The sequence below is a fragment of the Trichosurus vulpecula genome, chromosome 8, assembly GCF_011100635.1.
Source record: "Trichosurus vulpecula isolate mTriVul1 chromosome 8, mTriVul1.pri, whole genome shotgun sequence".
NCBI lineage: Eukaryota > Metazoa > Chordata > Mammalia > Diprotodontia > Phalangeridae > Trichosurus > Trichosurus vulpecula.
In genome coordinates, this window is record NC_050580.1 from 21094523 (window position 1) to 21117043 (window position 22521).

General features: G+C 40.5%; 1 protein-coding gene across 1 annotated transcript in view; it reads left to right on the forward strand.

The window, feature by feature from the left end:
* The window catches only part of UBE2D1 (ubiquitin conjugating enzyme E2 D1), a 38323-nt gene extending 17017 nt beyond the window's left edge, over positions 1-21306 (forward strand). The window contains exons 2-7 of the mRNA XM_036735225.1: positions 9892-9955; positions 10050-10081; positions 12833-12910; positions 14011-14116; positions 17900-17993; positions 18874-21306. Of these exons, the coding sequence (XP_036591120.1) occupies positions 9892-9955; positions 10050-10081; positions 12833-12910; positions 14011-14116; positions 17900-17993; positions 18874-18919 (420 nt within the window). The 3' untranslated portion in view covers positions 18920-21306. The remainder of the gene's footprint in view (positions 1-9891; positions 9956-10049; positions 10082-12832; positions 12911-14010; positions 14117-17899; positions 17994-18873) is intronic.
* Positions 21307-22521: the final 1215 nt, after the last annotated feature.

The window sequence follows — 22521 nt, forward strand, 5'->3', positions numbered from 1 at the left end:
AGCCTCAGGTCTAGGTCTATGACCAGATGATCCCCTAGCATTTTGACACCCTTTTCACATGAACAGTTGATTGTCTGGCCCTGTTGCTACTGTCTTGGGCCTGTGCAATTTGAGTTTTAACTGGAAGATTTTACATTTAACTCTACAAAGTTTAATATTAGATTCAGCTCACATCGTTCCAGCCTGCTGAGCTATTTCTGGTTCTCAGTTCTGTCATCTTAGGTATTAGCTATCCCTCCCAGCTTTGGGGAAGCATCTTATCTCTTCCATCCAAGCCACTGATCTAAATGTTGAACTAGATAGGGCTAACTTCCCTGGAAGCCTCTCTCCAGGCTGATTTCAATTCCATCATGAGTACTCTTATGATTTGGCTAGTCAACTATTTATAACCTACAGAACTATTCTGCCCGGTTTCCATCCTTGCATGTTGCCTACAAAGCTCTTGTGGGAGAATTTTTTCAGATGCCTTGCTGAAATTCACATAGACTGTGTTTATCACATTCACCAGGTCAGTAATTCTTCCCTGTTAAACAAGAGAATGACGTTACTCTGCAGTATCTTGTTCCCAATTACTCGATAGTGGGTTCTAGTGATCACTTCCCTTTTAATAATACTTTCTAAAATTTTGTCAGTCCAGCTTCCTTGGGCCTGTAGTTTGAAGAATCTGCCTATTTTTTCTTTCCCAGAAAATTGATGTAACTTTTGGCATCTCTCCCCATTTATTACCTTTTTTCTTGATGCTTTTTAATTTTACAGCATATTCATTTACAGATATGTAGCTCTCCCTTCCCCACCCACTCATGTTATCTTTTTCCCTTATAAGAGGGGAAAAAAATTCAGCAAACCCAAGTAACCCATGGATTATGTTTGACAGTATATATAGTATTTCACACCCATCTGCTCCCACCTTCACAATAAGGGAGGTACATTTTCTCCATTTTTCTCTAGGACCATTATAATCACACAAGGTTCAGTTTCATCTTACTGTTCTTTTCATTTACATCATTATAGTTACTGTGTTTATTGCTTTCCTCCTGCTTCCTTCACTCTTCCTTCACTCAGGTCAGAGAAATCTTAGTTTCTCTGAATTATTCCTGTTTGTTGTTTCTCATTGTATCATAACATTCCATTGTATTCATGTATCAGGCCACTCTCCAAATGATAAGCGTATACTTTTGTTTCTAGTTCTTTGTTAGCACCAAAAAGGGCTACAGTGACTTAACTTATTTCGCAAATATCCAGATTGCTTTCCAGACTGGTTATGCCAATTTTCTGCCCCAACAACAGCAACAGTATTACTGCTATGCCTTTCATCTTTGCTAATTTGTGGGATATGAGATGAAATCAGAGATGTTTTCATTCGTGTTTTGCTTATTAGTTATTTGGACTAGTCTCTCATGATTGTCAGTAGTTTGCAATCCATCTATTGAGAACTATACCAGTCCTTTGGACAGTTACCCATTTTATGTTTGTGTTAATTCTTTGGATATCTTGGATATCACACTCTTGTCAAAGATACTTGATACAAACTTTTTTCCCCCAATTCAGAGTTTCCATTCTTATCCTAACTGCATTTATTTGATTCATACAACATTTTTCAATTTCATATTGAGCACAATTTTTCAGAGATGACTAGGAGTGGCTCAGCAACCATATCCACAATTTATTTCAATATCCTGTTGTGTAATTTAGCTGATCCTAGTGGCTCAACATATTTGAAGGTGGTCACATATTCTCTTCGCTAATTTTGTCTTTACCAACCTAATGGTAATGAGCCATTCGATCTTCTGGGCCAAGAAAACAGGAACAATCAAAGCACTTGAGAATCATAGAATCCCAGAAACTCAGGTTAGAACGGGCCCCTGAGGCCGCTGAATCCAACTTCCTCTCTGAACAAGAGTGCTTTCTATAACATAGTGAAGAATGGTCATCCAGCCTTTGCTTGTAGACCTTTAAGGGGGAGCCCCTCTCTCCCAAGATAGTTTCTGAATTTTGGGTGTCTCCAATTGTTGAGAAGTTTTTCCTTCCTTCAGGTTTGAATCTGCTTCTTTGTACTTGCCATGTTTTGCTTCCAGTTAGGTTCTTTGGGGCTGCCAGAACAATCTAATTCAGGGGTAGGGAACCTCCCTACCTTTGATATAATTTCTTTCCCCCATAACAGCCATTCACAGGCTTGAAACAGCTGCCATGGCACCCTTCCCCCACCAAGTTGTATCTTCTTAAAGCCCAGCAGCCTCAGTTCCAGACATCTTGAAGAAAGAACATCCATATGTGAAGAGAGAAGAAAGATGGGGACATCAATAAAAAAGTCAGGAGAGATGATTATGTTATTGAAGCCTTTGTCCAGGATGACAGAATTGATAATGCAGGTGCTGTCTGCCCTGGTTATAGAAACACTGAATGGCAGAGTGAGAAGGGGCCTCAGACTCTTATCTAGTTCTCCCTGAACATGAAGGAGAATCTCTTCCACAATATGTACCTGACAGGTGGTCGTGCAGCTATCGCTCAAAGATGGCCACTCTTCCCAATGCAGCCAGTTCCATTTGGGGAGAGCTCTCACTGTTAAGATATTTCTGCTTCTGTCAAGCCTATAGTTTCCTCTTTGGTTTCCAATCCTCTTAGTAAACAAGTGTAATCCCTCTTCCTTGTGATGGCCTTTCAGCTGTTTGAACTCAACTATTATGTGCCTCCCTCTAAGTCTCACTTTCTTCAGGCTAAATATTCCCGTTTCCCTGAACTCTTCCCCCTGGGTCATGATTTTGAGAGTTTTCCCATCCCGTTTGCCCTTCTAGATTATCATTGTCCTTCCTGAGATGTGGCACCTCAAATAGAACATGGTACAGTAGATATGCTTCCAGCAGCACAGAATACAAGTGGGCCTGACCTCTTCCCGGGCCTGGACTCCAGGCCTTTCAATGCAGCTTCAGATTACATGAGCTTGCACATCCAGAGAAAGAATTCCAGAGTCTGAATGCAGATTGAGGCAAACTCTTTGCTCTCTCTTTTTTTCCCTTCTTTTTGGTTTTGTTTCTTCTTTCTCATGATTCATTCCATTGGTTATAATTCTTCTTTACAACTGGACTGTTATGTAAATAAGTGCAATGTGAAGGTGTATGTAGAACCTATATTGGATTACACGCCATATTGGGGGGGGGTGGAGAGGGAGAGAAAATTTGGAACCCAAAGACTTGTGGAACTGAGTGTTGTAAACTAGAAATAAAAAATAAATTTTTAAAAAAAGATTACATGAGCTTTCTTAGATTACATAGGACATTGTTGACTTGAGTGGAGCTTGCAGTCTAGTAATACCCCAAGGTCTTTCTCATATTAATTGAAATAGACCCTTCCCTTCAGTATATCATATTTGTGAAGCTGATTTTCAGAAATCCAAGCATATGACTTCACTATTCAATTCCATCTTACTTGATTTGGCCCAAAGTTCGAGCCTGTCACAATCTTTCTGAGTTTTGACTCTCGTCCTATGTGGTGGCTATTTCTTCCAGCTTTGTGTCTGTTACCCTGCAGTCTCTCTGCCTTTTTCTCCATCATGTTATTATTTCATCTTTCTGAAGCAGTGATCCTTTATCGGCTTTGATCTTTCTCGGATCTCAGAACATTGCTTTAAAAAGCCCTTTTTGTTGTTCTTAGAATTCACCACAAGCCTCTGCTCCTTCTGTGTGCTTCAGGCTTTCTGATAGCTCTTGTATCCTGGTATCTTAGAACCTCCTACTCTTTTGTATTCATTCTCAATGACCTGCCTTTGCTTTTTTTGTACATGTCTTTTAAACACTTTAGTTGGTTGATGTGTATCCTTGTCAATCTTTTGAAACAAGTTCCCTTTTTTCATAATCAGAATAAGATAATGACTTTTTCCTTCAAGAAGTTTACAATCCAGTGGAGAAGAGATGTGCCTAAATAACTCCAAGACCAAATAGAACAGAAAACCTTTGATTTCTGAGAGTTGAAAGCAGAGGAAGAAGGTCCATGTTATGCTGGGAGGGATCAGGGAGGGCAGCTGCCATTTTAGCTGGGCGTTCAGGAACTATAGAAATGTCAGCTCTGAGGATGTTCCAGAAGAATGGGTTTGGAGTTAAATGACCTGGGTTCGAATTGTGGCGCTGCCACTTGCAGCTTGTGAGAACTTGTTTCTCACGACCTCTTTGGGCCTCAATTTTCTGATCTGTAAAATGAAGGGTCTGGCTTAGATGACTTCCATTGTCCCTTCCAACTTTTTATCAGTGATCCTAGGAATGCAAGGCTGAGCTGTTTGGATTTTCTTCAGTAGGCAATGGAAAGAAGTTGCCATTTTAACAAGGGCAGAGTGGCATGGCAGATCTGTGTACTAGGAAAACAAGTTTGCCCGAGGTAGGGAAGATTGATGGGAGAGGGAGCGATGGACCAGGAGCCCATTGCGGGGTTGGTTCTAGATGGGAGAAGAGGATGGCAGCAGGAAGAAATGAAAGGAGGAGGATGGATGTGAGAGAGACTGAAGAGAAAAAGCTGACAACTTGCCAGCCAGGGAGAAGTAGCCGAAGATGACCCGTAGTTTTTGTGTTGAGAAAGCAGGGAGATTGGAGAAGGGGAGAATGAATGTGGGGGGAGGGAGACTTAATGAATTCTCAGTACTAATGATACCACTTAGAGATGCATTTCAGGCCATTAGAACTGGACACCAGGAGGCCAGTGGGGAATGAGATTGAGCTAGAGATGTTTGGACATCAGGGTCAGAACCTTGAACAGCGCTTGCAGTGAGGGTTTGGCAGGCAGAGGACTTAAAGGAGAGGTCAGAATGGGAGGAAGCAAACTAGGAGAGTTCAGTATTTTGGAGGAGAGACTGTCACAAAGGACACTGGGGGTGGGGGAGAGGGGAGGGGAATGGTGCAGGATATTACAGAAAGATTGGCCCAGACGTGGACAAAACCATCAGCCCTTGGGTTCTGGGCTGCTCCTTGGCTCTGCCACCTGGGTTATGGTTTGGACTTGATTTGCTCCTCTGCACAGAATGACTTGTAAGGTCTCTCTTCCAGCTCTAACTATGTATCTTTTTTTTTTTAACAGAGGATATAATTTTATTGGCATCAAAGACTTCTTTCTACATACAGTATTGCACAGATTCTAAATGGATCAACAAAATAGTATCAACTCCAGGTTGTTATTAGCACTTACATAATAATACTTTTTAAAGCTTTGCGCATGTTGTGCATCAGGTTCCTGTAAACAGTATACAAGTGAACAGGGTATGAACACGACAGTCATATTCAAAGGAACTCAAAAGGACTTCAGTTCTGATAGTGTTAACTTGCAGACATGAAGCATAGATAACCACCACACCAAACAAAGCATTCAATGTGTCAAACCCTGCAGAATCAAGAACCAGGATAGAAAATGAACACTGTCAGACAAAACGGTGGGGAAGAGTCTAAGTTTACATTCATTTTTTAAAAGGCTATTCCTTTAATCTTCCAGCAATAGAAGTTAGGATTCAGAAAACAGGAAATTTGAAACTTTAGAACACACAGGCATATTCTACTGAAGAGGAGCCCAGCTGCTAGAGTAATTATACTCATTTTTTTTAAAGATTTTCAAGTTGCTCCATTACTCACCTTCGTTGACTTTTTGAACTGTGATTGTACAGATGTAAAGAAAGAACACAATTAAGACAACTTTCTCCCCAAATTCTGTCACTTAAAGAAAGCATAGTATCCCACTGAACTGAAGAACTAAGGAATTAAATTAACATGTCAACCAGCTGAAAAGGCCACTTTGTTCTTTCCATAGTCAAGACAAATAGAGATCCTTCACTTCCCTCTGCTGCCTGAGAGCATAGACAATCTGCATCTCTTCTAAAGAGATAAGACACATAGATGTTTATAGAGGCATTGTGGCCCAGTGGAAAACCTGCCTGTGAGTTAAGCAACTTCAGTCTGGTCCTGGCTTTGCCATTAGCTAGTTCCATGATCTCAAGGAGGTGACCCTAGGGGAGGCTGCCCCACCTTCTCGGGTCTTTGGGGGCTGCACTTGATGGACTATAAGAATCCATCCAGCTCTAAAATTTTAAGTAAGATTAGGACTCATGCTTTAGGAAGACAACTAGAGTGAAAGAAACAGTAAGTTAAAAATGAGAGACTTGAGATATATATTTTTAGAAAGCATTGTCACCTAGAAGTTCTTTGCAGCATTCCCAAAAACTCTTATCTACAGACAGTGACCATGACTCTTAGAAGGTAAGGCCCCCTGCTAAAGAGAGCTTTGATAAACATTTTAAAAGACTGACAAATCTGGCCAAAGTCCTTTGAGAGCCAAAAATCAGGAATGAAAATGTGAAAGTGATGAAAACATTTCATAGTTATATCTGCTTGTGAGATATTCACTGTATGCACAGCTATGTGAAATGCAAGACTGAATCTAACTAATAGGACAAAGACAATGAAAATTTGTTCTAAGAGAAGTGACAAATGGAGATATAAACTCAGAATAAGGATTTTTTTTTCTTTACAGAGTAGTATCAGTGCTCCTCAGAAATTTTCTAGAGCCTAATCTCTCACCTAAAAGATGGTGCAAAGATCACTTTATCTGGAATTGAACACAGTGGTTTTTATTTTCACAATGCATAAACTTTATTTTCCTCATAAAGCAGTCATATACTGCAAGGCCCAGATCCTGAAAGAAACATGATTTCTTTACTAAGCCATGTGGTTGAACACAAGCATTCTGAGAACTTAATGCCAAAGTAGCCCTGAGTTTTCAAATGTTAAAGCTTTCTCCACAGCTACAAGTTCCTTTGATGTTTGGGTTATTGAAAACAAATTCACTGAACAATTTGTCTTCTACAAAGTCCATTTCTGTTCCTAAAAGCATTAGCTGTGCTTTCTTTTCAATGGACACTCTAATTCTATCCTGAACAACTTCTTCATTAGATTCTCCTTTTGTCTTGGTATGTTCTAAAGTGTAAGAAAGGCCATTACGACCTCTGCGTCAGACCCCAACTTTCAGACCTTTCAGGTTTACCTTTAAGAAGCTGTTTTATAGCTGCTGGTGTCAGGGTCAGGGCTGCCTGGGTGGGCTGCAGCTTCCTCTTACTGCCTGGACTATGGCTTGTACCACCAGTGAAGCAGACATCTTTCTCTCCTTCGAGTCCTCTACCTCCTTCCCTCTTCCCTTCCCCTTTCCAGGGATGTCTTGCTGCAGCTCAGAGGCTCTCCATGGACACGGTCAGTGGGCACACTGATGCCCCTAATCATATATCTTTGACTGAGAAGTCATTTATCGATGCAGTCATTCATTGGAGACTTTGGGGAGAGCAGTTTCAGTTAAATAATGGTCATCTTCCAGCCAAGTTGGGAAGTGTTGCGAAGTGAGTAAGTGGGTGATGAGAAAGTCTGAGCCAGATTGTTAGGTCAAGACTACAGTTTGCAGAAGCAGGTTTAAGTGCTCATTATATGTGCTAGGCATTAGGGGTCAAAGAAAAAAAAAAGCAGTCCTTCCCCTCAAGGAATTTACATTCTAATGGTGGAAACCAGCATAAATAAATCAGTGCCAAGTAGATGGTGGGCTTACCAGGGAAGGCAGTAGCCCCTGGGAAGAGGAGCACTGTGAGAAAAGTCTCCTGGAGGAGAAGGCGGATGCCATGACATGCGGGTGAATTGGATTTAAAGAGGGAGGGCTGTGCAGAGTCACCAACCCCACTCTCTCCTCCAGAGCCACGTGGGTCCAGTGACCAGATATCAATCAGGATGACTGGAGGTGGCCTAAGATGCAGGGGAACCCACATATCGATTGGGACAACAGGAGGTGGCCCAAGATGCAGTGGGGATCGTGGCCTTTTTAAGCTAAGGTCTTTAACAGTCTCAGTTTGACTGAGGCCGGTGCTTGAGCTAAGTCTTAAAGGAGGCTAGGGCTTCTGAGAGTTGGAGGTTGGCTAGGAAGGAGAGCAAGCCTTCCAAGACATGGTGGACTGCCAGCTCAACACCACTAAGACTGGAGGTGGAGCTTGAGGCATGGGGAACAGCCAGTGGGCCAGAATGGCTGGACTGACTTCTATAATATGTGTGGAAATAGAGGAAGGGACAGGGTTGTGAAGAATTAAATGCCAAACAAACAGAAATGTTTCTATTTGGTCTTAAAGGCAATGGGGAGCCATTGGAATTTATTGATCGGAAAAGTGATATAGAGCTGCACTTAGCAGTGCAGAGGATAGACTGTGGAGTGGGAAGAGACTTGAAGCAGGCCATCCAGGTAGAACTAAGTCTGTTACTGCAGCAGTCCAGGTGAGAGTTGGTGAGGGCCTGCAGTTAGGGTGGTGACTGTGAATGGAGAGAAGGGGACACGTTCTTTAGAGAAAGAAATGCCAAGATATGTGGGTGTATAGGAAATGACTGTGAGGTTCTTGTTAACCTGGTGACAGGAAGGATGCCGGTGATGCCCTTGGGAAGTTCAGAAGAGCTGAGGGTTTGGGGCTGAAAGAAAATGGACATGTACTTTGGACATGGTGAGTTTGAGATGACTAAGTTGTATACAGTTTAAATGTCTACTAGGTCACTGGGGATGCTGAGCTAGAGCTTGGGAGAGAGAGTAGGGCTGGATTAATAGATCTGGGAATCATTGGAAAGCTAATTGAACCCATGGGAGTTGGTGAGATCACCAAGTGAGAGATTATAGAAAGAGACCAGAGCCTTGGGGCACAGACACCCACAATTAGTGGATATGGAATCTGAGGAGTTCGCCCGAAGGGTAGGAGGAGAAGTAAGAGAATTGTAAAAACCCAGAGATAAGAGGGTGTCCAGGAGGAGGAGAAGGTCACCATTGTCCAAAGCTCTGAGAGGCACAAAAGGATGAGGATTGGGGGGGACGGAGGAAGGGAAAGAGACACACTGCGAGCAAGTATAACCGGACATAGAGTCAGGGGCCCAACAACTCTGATGTGTGTGCCAGGGGGAGAGTAGAGGATGCCTCAGAAGGATCGTGTGACAGATCCATCTCCCCCACGGCCTAACATGTCCACACCTTGCCAACTTTGTTTACCACTGTTTCTCTACATTCCCAAAGTGTGTTGCTCAGAGCCCTGGCATTCCAGGAGATGCGACTATTCTGGCTTCTGTAAGGAAACTCTGCTAGCAATATTGTTCCATTAAAAAAAAACCTAATAATGAAATTTTGAATAAAACATGTTACATTTGGCAACGGGGGGAGGATGAAAATAGCCTTGGTTTTATTTATTTGGTTGAAAAGTTTCCCCCACCTGTTAATTTCCAGGTCCTTTGTACATTCCCCAGGCGCCTTGGACTAACATTTATGATTTCCGCCACAAAAAAGTTTGGGAAATGCTGCCTTACTAGAATTTTCTTGTCCAACCCAAATTCTTGATCATTGTTCCTTGTCTTTTGGCTGCTGCCTGGCTTGCCTTTCCTCATCTTCTCTTTGGGGCCCTAAGACTCCTTTGAGGCCCAGTTTCACTCTTAGAACCCCTCTCACCCTCTGTAGTCCCTGATTCCTTAAAGTATGGGTACCATTTTGTCTTTTAGAATCATGTGCCTTTTTTCCCTCATCCTTCCCCATTTAGATGCAAACCCCTTGAAGGCAAGGTCCATATTTGATGTGTCTTTGTATCCCTAGCTCTGGCCCTGAGGCCTGCACCCAGTAACTGATGAACAAATGCTTCTTGTTGATGAAGATGTAGGGGTATTAATAAGCAAGAACATAATCTTTTTCATTTGCTTGAAAAGGAGCATTTATTTCCTGAAGGGATCTTTCCAGTGCGGGACTCTCGTGGATGGCCTTGGCCAAATAGTGATTTTAAGTGAATTCAAAATTCTGTGTCTGGAGGGATAATTGTGGGTGTTTGATTGGAAAAAAGGAGAAAATTAACCCTCCCATATTTCTACTTTGCCACAGGAATTAAGTGATCTGCAGCGTGACCCTCCTGCCCACTGCTCAGCAGGACCTGTGGGAGATGACTGTAAGCTTTGCTCTATTGCTTTGGTCTTTGCTTCTGTTAGTGTTGAAGGTCTGAACACTTGCTGATGACTCAAACAATCCTTTGTCTGTTTCAGTGTTCCACTGGCAAGCCACTATTATGGGACCTGTAAGTATATGATTCCTCCGGATAAACCTTAACCCTCGGAGCCAACCTGCTTTCTTATCCCTTCCTAGGATCTGTTCTCTTAGACTTGTTCCCCCTCTTCTGCCTTGTCACGTGAAAGGGAGTGGCCACGTTTGATTCTCCTCTCCCTCCCCCACACACCAAGTTAATCTTAGGGGGCTTGCGGGATTTCTCTGGAAATAATCTGATAAAATTGCTGCCATCTCTTTGATTCTCCAAATTACTGATCACAAAGCATTATTGCTACAAATTGCCGTACTCTATAGCCAGCACTTGGTTTTTTCTTTTTTAACCTTTTCCCCCTAAAAAAAAGGTAATTTATATTCTTGATGGTCTGAATACAGTCATCCTTATTCTACAAATTTATTAGCTTAGAAATTAAGAAAATAACAATTTAGAAATTAACTAGTTAACTCAGGGATAGAGTTTCCCCAGCTAGACGTGGCTAGTTTGCAGTGAGCCGTTTCATTTTTTTTCTGCCCTGAATGAAGGCTAATGATTGTATATATGATGCATCTGGCTGATGTCATTTTTTCTGCACCCAAAATTCATGTCTCTCTCATGCTAGGCTTCTTTTCATGATTGCTACTCTTGATCAAGAGGAATCTTTGACTTTTAATGGGTTCCTAAGACCCCCTAGAAATACTTTCTTTTTTGAAAGTAATAAAACCTGAACAGTTTAAATCTGCTTGTGTGTGTGTGTGTGTGTATGTATCTGCGTGTCTGCCTGCCTGCTCTAGCACCAAGTTCTGTTAGCTGTGTTCTTCCCTCTCAGCTCACCCTTGTTTCTCCTGTCTCCCATGAGCTAAATCTAAGCAGTTGTGAGTAATTAAAACTTTGTTTTGCTCTAAAATCCTTATTACTTAAAAGAAGTGCCAAGACTGAGCCCAGGGTGAGAATTTCCAATTAATCATGGAGTCATAAGTGTTAGAACTAGAATGGACCATAGACAAAGTATAGTAGAAAGAGCCATGGCCTTGGGAGTCCCAAGACCCAGCTGCATTCTGGTCCTAGCTCTTGTGTGATCTTAAGCAACTCATCTCTCTCTCGTAAAATGTGGGTGCTATGCCACATGCTGTCTGACATTCATGGCTTCTGCTTCATGCTGTCCCATCCCATCATTTCCATACGATGGAGGATGAGTTAGAGCAGTGGAGTGATGGTTTCCAGGGTCCTCGAGCTAGTTAATGGAAGGAAGAGCCAAGAACCTCTGGGCCTTGACCTCTAGCTAGTGCCTTTTCTGTCGTACCACACAACCTCCCCTAAAATGCCAACTTAGAGTGAACTGTTTCTTTTGATTTGTTTTCTTAAGGGGGAGTAATAAAATACATTTTTTAAGTAAATAACTCGGTAATGAACCAATCATTTCTATTTGTCATTTGTTACCTATTTAGACTCATCAGAGTACTGGAATTTCCAGGCCCATTAATACGTGCTGCGTGAACAGTAACGGTTCATAATGCACTTTAGGGATGTCCTATGCAGCCGCAGCTGTTGACTAGGGCTCCTTCCTCTTCCTGGTGGACAGCACCTGGAGCATCACTTACTTATCTGAGGAGAGCAGAGAGATGCCATTGAAGCTTAACTTTGTAGACCCCTTTTATTACTCCAATGACTCTTGGTGAACTAGAACAGAGACATATGTCATGGCGGATATGCAGACACGTACCTGACAGCCTTGTTGCTTACCAAAGCCCTGATAGCAGACTCAGTAGCCTAAGAAAGGCCCCTAAATGGAAGGGTTATGTGGCTTAGGGTGTACTTTGCTGCTCAATCTTGTTAGCTTATTCTTCTGTCTTTTTTTCCTTTTCTTTTTTTTAACTACATTGCAGACAGTATTGCAGCATATTAAACAGCTGGTGCTAAATATTAAAGCCCATTCTACATAGTTGATATGCAAACTGACAATGTGTGAATCCTGAACTATTGAGAAGGGGGGGGGGGCGCGGTGCCCTTTCACTCTTTGGCAAGGAAGCCACACTGAGATAGTAGCTGTCATCTGGGATTGGAAAGAGACTCCTTTTGTTGATAAATTGTGGTTTTGTTTTAACTCTCCAGCCCCAGCTCTGAAGCTGTAGTCTCATAGATTTGTTTTGTTACAAAGCCAAAGTTGGATGTTTAGGTTACATGACAGGATCCATTTCACTTCAGCCTTTTCTTGTAGGAAGCATTCTAGTTGTGGGAGCCAGAGACACTTGGGTTCGAGTTTCACCTTGGCCTCTACCTATTTTTCCAGCAGCAGGTGCCCTTTGTAGCTCTGAACCACCATTCCACATCTTTAAAATGGGGGAATACCATTAATCCATTGTATCACATCTCACTTTGGGGCTAGGTGGGCATTCTTCTGGCCTATTCCATCCTTACCTCACCAGTCACCAGAGCTGTCTAATAAAGATGAAAGGAAAAGATTTACTCCAGTCTTTTTTCTCCGGTTGATTACCATTGCAGAACACTGTTTTTTTTTTCCTCAACGGCCCATTTCTGTGGGTATCACACAAATGTGTTCTCGCTGGTGGATTTGTTTGTGAGTCATATGATAAATTTTTATGTATGTTTGGAAAATAGTCCTTTACACCAGGGAAGAGAGTACTTTTTAAGGCAGATGATTTGGAATTTAGAGTGGGACAAAGCCCTTTTTATAAATTAAAAGTCTATGGGGGCAATACCAAACGTTTTGTGGTTACTGTGAAGAAGTGGTGATCCCAAGGTGATGGGCATGTCTTCTTCTTTCAGCCGGACAGCGCATATCAAGGTGGAGTCTTCTTTCTCACTGTACACTTCCCAACAGACTATCCTTTTAAGCCACCAAAGGTAAATGTGTATTTTAAATTTATGACCCTTCCTTATCTCCTGTGTTGGGAATTTTAAATCTTGTCCATTTTGTCTGCACCAGTGAGAGAGTCAACATATTCAAGTTTTATTACTTGGGTTCATTGGAAGCTATATCTGAATCTGATTTATTGATTCACGTGTCATAAAGTATATTTGTCAAGCTTTGTGAGTGTGTTATGATAGTGGAAAGAACTCTGAAATGAGAGTTGGGAAATCTGGGATAAAATTCTGACGCTGAAACTACTACTAGCTATGTGACCTTGGACAAGTCATTTAAATTCCAAGCCTCAGTTTCTTCATTTGTAAAATAGGCCTACTGATTCTTGGACTGCTTACTTCATGGCATTGTTGCAAGTAGAAACATGAGCTATACTTTCTAATTCGATGTTTATGTCAATGGAGTGTTTGCTGGTTCAATTGTTGGAGGTTCTTTGGGCCAGTTATCTGACGTTTAGAAGTCTTAACTCAATGACGATGTATATTTGCATAACATATAAATAAATTTAGGGCCAAGGATTTCCCTTTTCTTGCTTTTCCATGAATTTTGTCTTTTGACCTAGGCAATCATTAAGTCATTCATTTACGTTGGGTTGGGGGGGGGGGTCCTTTTAGATATCACTGAAAAGGCTTAACTTCAGAGCTGTGGAAGATAGAAGGTTATATGGACACTTACGGGGTAGAGGGGAGAGTTTCCACACTGGAAGTTTCCTATCTACACTGAGGATATCATGGTTCCTGACTCCCTCTTTCCTCCTCCCTGCCAAAACCCCAAGCCCCAAGTTCTGGCCATCAGCCTTCTTAGCTCCTACTGTATACAGAGTTAATGCTGATCAGCTAAGGCATGGAAAAGGGAAATGGAAGAAGAAATAAAGGGAGAAGATAGAGGGAGAACTGGATGTTAACACCTTTTACCTGATCTGGACCTTGACTGCATACCCCTTCACTAAATATTTTTCTACTATGATCATTCAGCTAAGAGAAAGTTCACCCCTAAGTGAGTTGTTGGTACATTGGTGTTCCTGTTTCACTCTTTGTGTTTTTTTAGTCACTACGGTTTTTTTTTCCCCTTCCTTCTTTAGATTGCTTTCACAACAAAAATCTACCACCCAAACATAAATAGCAATGGAAGTATTTGTCTTGACATCCTGCGGTCACAGTGGTCACCAGCTCTGACTGTATCAAAAGGTAATTTTATTTATAATTAATAATGTTGGAAAAAGTAACCAGCTGAATCTGAAAGTAAGATGAGAATTACAAAGTGGTTAATGAGTGACTCTAGGGACCAAAGCCTTAGTCTCTCTCTGGTGCCACTCCTAATTCCCTTCAGGGTTCTAGACTAGAAGCCTCCACTTCCAACCCCTCAATGACTTGCTTCTCTCCAGCTATGAGGACTTTGCCAGGAAGGTGGCTAGGATGCTCTAAATAAGAGGCCAGGGCATTTTTTAGAGCAGGATAGGGTGGGGTGTGGGGGGAAATTACTGTGAATACAGACACCCTTAGGAAGAAGACTGGGTTTTTCTGGTTTGGTGTCTCCTTGTTTTCTCTTTTAAAAAAGATGATGTGGAAAGGTTGCTGTGAGTCAGCCAGTCCTCAGACAAGATTTTAGTATGAAGTACTGCTGTTATTAAGGTGAGAAACAAGTTCCGGACTGATCGCTAAAAGAACACTGTTCAGATGGGACCAATTGAAAAACCAAGCTTCTCAATGATGAATCTCCGTGTCCAGACAGTAGAGGATTTACAAAAAAATTGTCTTTTCACATTTAGGGGCGATGTGGGCAAAATGAATATTTTAGTTCAAACTTCTGATGTTAATTTTCCAACAGCAGCAGTGGAAGTCACTGACTTAAACAACTCCTCAATATAACTGATGCTGTAAATGTACCTAGATAGTGAGAGATAATTCATTCTTTTCCCAGTTTATTGGATATACAGGCAGAAGCCACAAAACACCGAACTGACCAATGTTGTTTCCCAGTTTAGAAAACCACCTTAAAACCATGCCCCACTCTGACAGTGTTTTACCTGGTCAGTTATCTTCCCTCCCCCTCCCGCTCCCCCATACATTGTGTAGGCAGAGTGTACCTTTTCATAGATTACTTGGCATTTATAAATGCTCATTTCACCAGCCAATTGCTTTTTGTTATGTATGTCAGAATTGTAAAATTACACTCTGTGTTTTCTCTAGCGGTGGGATGTTGTTTCTGACCCTCCCGGTGTTGTGACCTTCTGAGGTTGGGCATATGGACAGGCTCCCTTGCCTTCCATAACTCAGGCTAGCCAGACTGATAAGAGAGGTCATTCTCTTTGGGTTGGAAAAACCAGCCCCTGAAATTCCAGAAAACCCAAGAAAATTGTTACCCTTGTAGCATTCATGCGGAGAACCCAGAATCCTCTCTTTGTGTTGGTATTATTTTCAAGTTGTTGCCTGACAGTAACATTTCTGTAAAAGTGATGAAATTTGACTGCTTAGGCATGCACAGCCATTACTTTCACATGCTAGCAAGTCCTGTATTTTCATTAGTGCAGAATACCAAATTTTCTCATCTAAAATGTTCAAATGTTTGTTGCTGCCTGATTTAAAAAACAACCACCACCTTATGATATGAATACCATATACCTTATTTATCAAAGATTGATTGACATTAACACCCCATTTCCTGGATTGGTGGTGAGATGCATCTCATTTTACATAAATAGCCAAGTGCGAACACTTACACAAGAGGTGGTGGCCTGCCAAGAGACTGTCTTCTGACACTGCTGGCTTTATTTCAAGAATATTGAGCATCGTTGGCCTCTGCAAACTTTGTCCTTTGGATTTCAAAATGATGGTGGTGTTTCTGCCATTCTCATTTGCTTCTTGAGGTGCCCTTGAAGCAAAGGGGGGGCTTTTTCTGCCACTAGAGCCAGGTAGAAAAAAGGAAGCACCACCTCTTCCTCTGCCCCCCCCACCTTTTTAAAAACATAGTAATATTTCACCGTGTTTGTTTAAATATTTTATTTTTTCTGAATCCTAAAACGCTTGCTCTGGTCCTTTTCACATAAACATGATGGAGGTAGAGCTTCCCTGAGGCCTAGACTTGTATATAAGGGGATCATTCTTGTGACATCCCAGAAGAGTTACTTAGTTTATTTACTGTAAATGGCTTTAGTCCTGGTAGATGGAGGGAGAGCTGTCATTGACTTCCAGCACACCAAACTTTGCTACCCCCTTTTCTTTCCCAACTGATCCCACCCTGGCATGTATCACCTGCTTTGGACTTGGGGGATACAGAAAGAGGAGGTAGAGGAAGGGAAGATGGGAGCGGAGGAGATATTTCATAGTTGTTTTCATTTACCTAGAAATGAGGGAGTGCAATTAGTGCTGCTAGAAGAAGAAATGGCACCTTCCCCTTTGCTCCCTTCCTTCCTAGGCACTAGAGATTGTTTATAACAGACAAACAAGCAAACAAATAAATAAAATAAAGTAGAGGCCTTTGTGATAATATTGGAGCACTATAACAAGTAAAGCCAATAGTGTTGTCATTCACATGGTAAAGCCTTGCCACGTTGTGAAATCTTGGCAAGATATTAGTTATTGACACTGGATTTCACTAACTGCGTATTATACCAACACGAGAAACAATGAAGGCTTGGCTGGTGCTATTTTCCTTTGTATTTAAGCAGAGTAAGACTGGGTGAGCCAGATGATGGACAGGCTGCCCACCCGAGTTTGTACTGATAACTCCCAATTAGATTGATTTGGATGCAGGCTTTTGGTATTCAAATGATAGACTCAGAATATGAGGAAATGCATATTTCCTACTACTGAAATACATATATTTCTACAAAACTTCTAGAGTTCAGGATTTAAATCAGCAAATAATTTAGTAAGCACCTCCTAGATACGAGCAACAGCTTGACAGTGGATTGTCTTCTGGGCTGTAGCACTTGTGAGATGTGGGCCCCAATCCTACCATTGATACTTATGTGTGTGATCCTGGATAGGTCATTTAGCTTCTCTCCAGCTCCATCAAGCCCCTATGGCTCATATACAAAGGAGTCGAGATGTGTGTTGGGAGAGAGAGTTCTCCATGTGAGGAAATCAGAGGTCTTCTGGGTACCAGGAACTTTATGATGGCCTAGGTGCTAGCACCAAAGTGTATCCCAAGGTGCTAGGGATTCAGAGATGAAACATGACATAGCCCCTGCCCTGAAAGAGGGCAGTAGAAACAATCATTTGAAGACTTTTTTTCTGTTTAATTTTTTGGGGTATTATAGACAATATTCAGGAATACTGGACTCATGTAGAGAATTTATGGGGTTATAACTACTTTGAAGATAATGTGTCTCTTTCTTAAACAAATTGAATTCTCAATGCAATTTAAAGCTTTGGTGGCTATAATCATTTAGAGAGGCAAGGTTGCATATCGTTTAGAGAAATGGACTAAAAAAATCAGGAAGAAATCCCATCTCTGCCACATACTAGCTGTGGGACCCAAGATGAGCCACTTGGCCCGAACCTCAGGTCTTCTATAAAAGGAAGATGATCATGTCTACATCCCAGAACGAGGGTGACAATCAACTGAGATAGTGTCTGTAAGTTCTTTGAAAGCCTGAGAGAACTAGGTAAATGTTACCTCTCATTCTCAGAGTCATCTGGTTCCCATCGAGTTGGCTGGAGTTCTGGTAGAGCTGGTCCTGGAACAAGTGGCTGTGTTGCTCAATAGTCTTCACTGTGGTCATCATCATCATCAACATCAAACTTTATTACGTAGATTTATTCAACATTTTAAAATCTAAATGAGCACTTCTGTAGTCAGTGTGTAGATGAGACATCAGGTGGCTGCTGTCTAGCTTAAACTATCTAGCATAGAGACATCTGTATTTGTCTAGTACTTTGTAGCATGTGAATAAGTGTTCAATACAAAATCTGGATGACTGGTTTGAACCAACACCCAGCTGATGGCATCTTTTCCTTTCTTTCTAGTTTTGTTGTCCATATGTTCACTACTTTGTGACCCAAATCCAGATGACCCCTTAGTACCAGATATTGCACAAATCTATAAATCAGACAAGGAAAAGTAAGTATTTATAGTATTTATTGTTTGGGTTGGGTATATTTTTGTTTCATGTACCAAATAAAAGAAAGATTTTCTAGATAGATGTATTTAAATGAAGTAAATTTTACTCAGGAAAGCATGGTTTGTTATTGACACTGGGTACTCATGGTTTGTATCTGCTTCTTCCTCATCTTCCTTTCCTTGTTTTAGTGGGTACTTTTGTCTTTTCCGTGTCTATTTTTTGGTCTACTTCTTCTCCCCCCGCCCCCAGCATAGTTTTATTTATGTCATTAAATATTTCCTAACTACATGTAAAAAAAATTTTAGTGATCATTTTTTAAAATTTTGAGTTCTGAATTCTCTCGCTCTCTCTTTTGCCCCTCCTTGAGAAGGCAAGCAATTTGCTATCAATTATGCATATTTATCGGTCTGCTCTTGAGAGGCCCTGTGGTATAGGGGAGAAAGGCATGAGGTTTGGTTCCAGAAGACCTGGGTTCTGGTCCCAGCTCTGACTCTGGGATTTAAGGCTAGTTTTCTTATCCTGTAAAAGGGAAGGGGTTCGAGTAGATGTCAGAGTCCTTTCCAGCTCCCTAAAAGAGACAGGCTTTTATGTGCCTGATCTAGTAGACTGATTTCTCTCTGGAAGGTGAGTTCTTTATTCTCCCTTAATTGGTATCTTAACATCCTGATTTACAGTAAGTTAGTGGAGAAATCCATCTAGCTTTGGGAAAGAGTCAAGTTTCAAATTTTGTAATTCCATGGGTCAAATGGTACAGCCCTGCCGTTCAGCTTTGGGTGGATAGATGCTTGGTTCCATTTAAGGACATTTATGTATAAAGCCTTTGAACAGATACAACATATGTTCACATGTTTTCACTGTGACTCTTTTATATACCTACAGATACAACAGACATGCGAGAGAATGGACTCAGAAATATGCAATGTAAATTGGAAGAGTTTTTTTCCTATATCCCAGAGTACTGTAAATTCTAGGTTTTTTCAATATTAGAAGTAAATCGAGCACCGTTTACTGTTCCAGTGTACCCTGAAACCCTTTGATTTTTACCCATTTTAAATGTGTTTCTGGAGCAAGACAAAACAAACTTCCAAAAATAACCTTAAGACTGTGATGAGAGTATTTATCCTTTTGTATGCTTTGCAAAAGACATTTATTATGGTTTTTAAGATACTTGGACATCTGCATCTTCAGCCTACAAGATCCACAGTGCAGTTGTAAAGCAACCAAATTATTTTTTGCTGATACTAGATGTTTTTACATGAGATACTGTATGTGTTTGTCTAAGATGTCGTCAGTTTTATAAATCTGTATTCAGATTTCATTCTTTGTTAGCTCACTATATAATTTGTATTTTTTTACTGTATAGACTAAATATATTTTATTTACCATGTAAGTCAACTCATTAGACGTTCTCTTCCTGTGCACAGTATTGACAAAATACAACTGCTAGTAATGAAATGAATGAATGCTTTGCCTCCTTCTCTTACTTAGGATATTCCGTAGACTGATTGCAGATTCTTCCAACCTAACGTGATCTTTTACACTGTAATTCTCAGTATGCTGATTATGGAGAAACACTTGTTTTGATTTTGTTGCATACTTGACTTAATTTTATTGCAATGTGAACTAATTGCACTGCTAAGTAGGAAGATATGTAACTTTTATTTGTTGCTATTCACATTTGATTTTTTTCGTACGTACGGGCAATATAATATTCTCACGGACCTTTTACAGATCTTACTGTAGCCTTTTCCATATAAATAAAATGCTTTTTCTATTACTCGTCATGCCTGTTTTTACACCAAGACTCATTACTAGGTCTATGAGAAAGGATCTGAATATTGTATATAGTTTTGCATGCATATTCTTGATGAGGAGTATCCAAATTTTGAAAATAAGGTCTGCCTTATTCAGAGTTCATGTATTTAATTTTCATCTGTTTTTATGACATTTCCTGTATAAATCTTGTCTGACATTAAATTAGCATCCCGTAACAGGAAATCATTGTACTAACAAATAATTCCTGTAACTCGCTGTAGAGCAGAATTCAGAATATTGTGGGTCTGTCGTGGATCCTGGTGTTGAGGCGGTTTGTTTGTTTATCAGAGAACCAGAAGGAATCTCCTACAGAAGATTATTCCACTCTTATGGCAGGCCTGTGGGATGGACCCTGAGTATAGCACTTGTAGACATGAGGCCTAGTTTAATGAATTAGTCAAACTTAATATATGTCTACAGGTGCATGTTTTAAAAATAAGTTTGTTCAATAGATCAAACTTTCATTTTATCCTCGATATTTAACATAGAATTACTAATATAGTATTTTAGAAATGGATTCTCAATTTTGAATTAAACCGATTTTTTACTATAGAAGTTTTAAGAAGACACTAAAATCATGCATGTTTGAGTCTATTTTTGTGAGTAGCTTGCTTCAAAGCCCCAAATTGACTTGTGTCAAACTTTCATCATTGCATAATGCAAACTTTGAAGACAATAAATTTTCTAATCATTTGACTTTAAAAGCTAGTAATGACTTAACATTTGTCTAGTGAGTGACAGTTTTGAAAGCACTGCATCCATAATCTCATCTGGTCCTCATGACAGAGCCCATGAGGGGAAGCAGGCCAAGTGGTAGTGAGTGCTCCCCTTGGACCGATGAGGAAACAGAGGTTCAGAGAGGACTGCTAGCTTGCACATGGTCACACAGTAAGAAAGTGATAGAGCCAGAATTTGAACCCAGGTCTTCTGATTCTCGGGCCAGTGCTATTTCCCCTACACCAAGGTGCTATTACTATTATTATTATCGGTGTTGTTTTCTTTTTCACCGCCTAATGTCTTTAACATAGTCACTTTTCCTGTAGTGTTGCAGTGGTTCTGTAAGTGTACACCTATTTGTGATGGGTTTATGACAATAATTTCATTCGGTCGGCTATCTTCTGGATAGAAAGTTACAGCACAAATAAGCTTATGGAAAAAATAGAGACGTCATGTGTTTTATAAATGTATGTAAAATATTTAAATGAATTGTGAAATGGAAACTTAAAATGTGATTGTTAAAAAAAAAAAAAACCTCATCCTTTGAGTATTCATGGTAGAGTCATCTGAAAGATACTTTACGTTCTGGGCTACTTTCTCACTGAATTTGAAATGGGGTTGAGGTAGCTAGAAAGAAACTCTCAGCCTCACTGGGGTTGGATAATTAATCTACTTTGGTAGTAAAGAACTATTGTTGGCTGGAATATCCTTAGAGCTTTTGTTTTGTGACATTCATTTATGGAAGTATTTTTTTCTTGCATTAAAGTTTCTGAAACTTGACGGAATAGTGTTTTCTTTTGCTTTACTCGATTAAATTCTCTTCCTTTGCTTTACTAGTTCTCCATTGTACAGAAAAAAGTCACCACCCTGTCTGTTGAATGGAGACAGATGAAAAGGTCTTCCCGGCCCAGCAGTGGTATACCGTCGTCGGGTCACATAATCAGTCTTCCAAACAGCAGCTTTTCAGGAGCAAGTGCCCCTTTTGTAGTTGGGTGGAGCAGAAAGGCGGCTTTTTTAAAACAACCTGGTGTTGGGAGCCACTTCTGGAGGTTCTAGACTCCGAAGTCTTTTTTTTAAAAATTATTTACTGAGTATTTTTTTTCCCAGTTACACATAAAAACAATTTTAAACTCCCAAGACTTGATTCCCCCCTGGTATTGAGGTGGAAACCGTTGCTATGGGGAGAAGAAAGAGTGAATCCATCTCTGGTCCCATTGTTAGGGATGTAATATCTAAAGATTTAGAACTGCCTAGGTCACCTTTTTCTAATGTGGTTGAGATTTCTATTACTGTATTTAGTACTGAACATAAGTGATAGAATTCCAGGCTTTGTTTTGTTCTATCACAAATGTTTCCTGGCAGAGTATCTGATGGGGCAAAAATGAAACTTGTCTGAATTCCACCACCAGTATTGAGGACCCACATTGATTAGTGATGCATATAAATATGCAGAAAGCAAGGAGCTGAGCTTCAAACGAATTTGTCGCCTTTCTTATAACTCAACTAGTCACGAAAAGAAAATAATTTCTTTACATCGTACTGGTTTCTCTTCGTGCTTGATCAAATCTTTGGCTTTTAACAGGAGATTGGTCTTAATTTCATATTTTAAATGCAGGAGGTATTGAGAAATTAATTTTTCCTGTGGACCAAGACAGTCTGTGGCCAATTTGGACTTGATTCAAAAGTCAGCCCAGTTTACTCTGGACAGCTTTTGAGCTTAATCCATGGACCAAAAATGACTAGTTGTGTAATATTTGTAGGGAATTCGAGTTGAACATTGGCAAATTTGAATGGTTAGCTCTTTAATTTTTGTCATGTTACAATCTGAACATATTTCAAGTTCTCATAGTTAATTTACAAATATACCAGAAAGTCCTAGTTATCTTAAAAGCAAAGTATTATCATTTCAAAATATGGATATATATAATTCAAGGAATCTTAATACATTAAACTGCAACTCCAAGTTATTTACAGTTTGTAAAAAAAAGATATGTA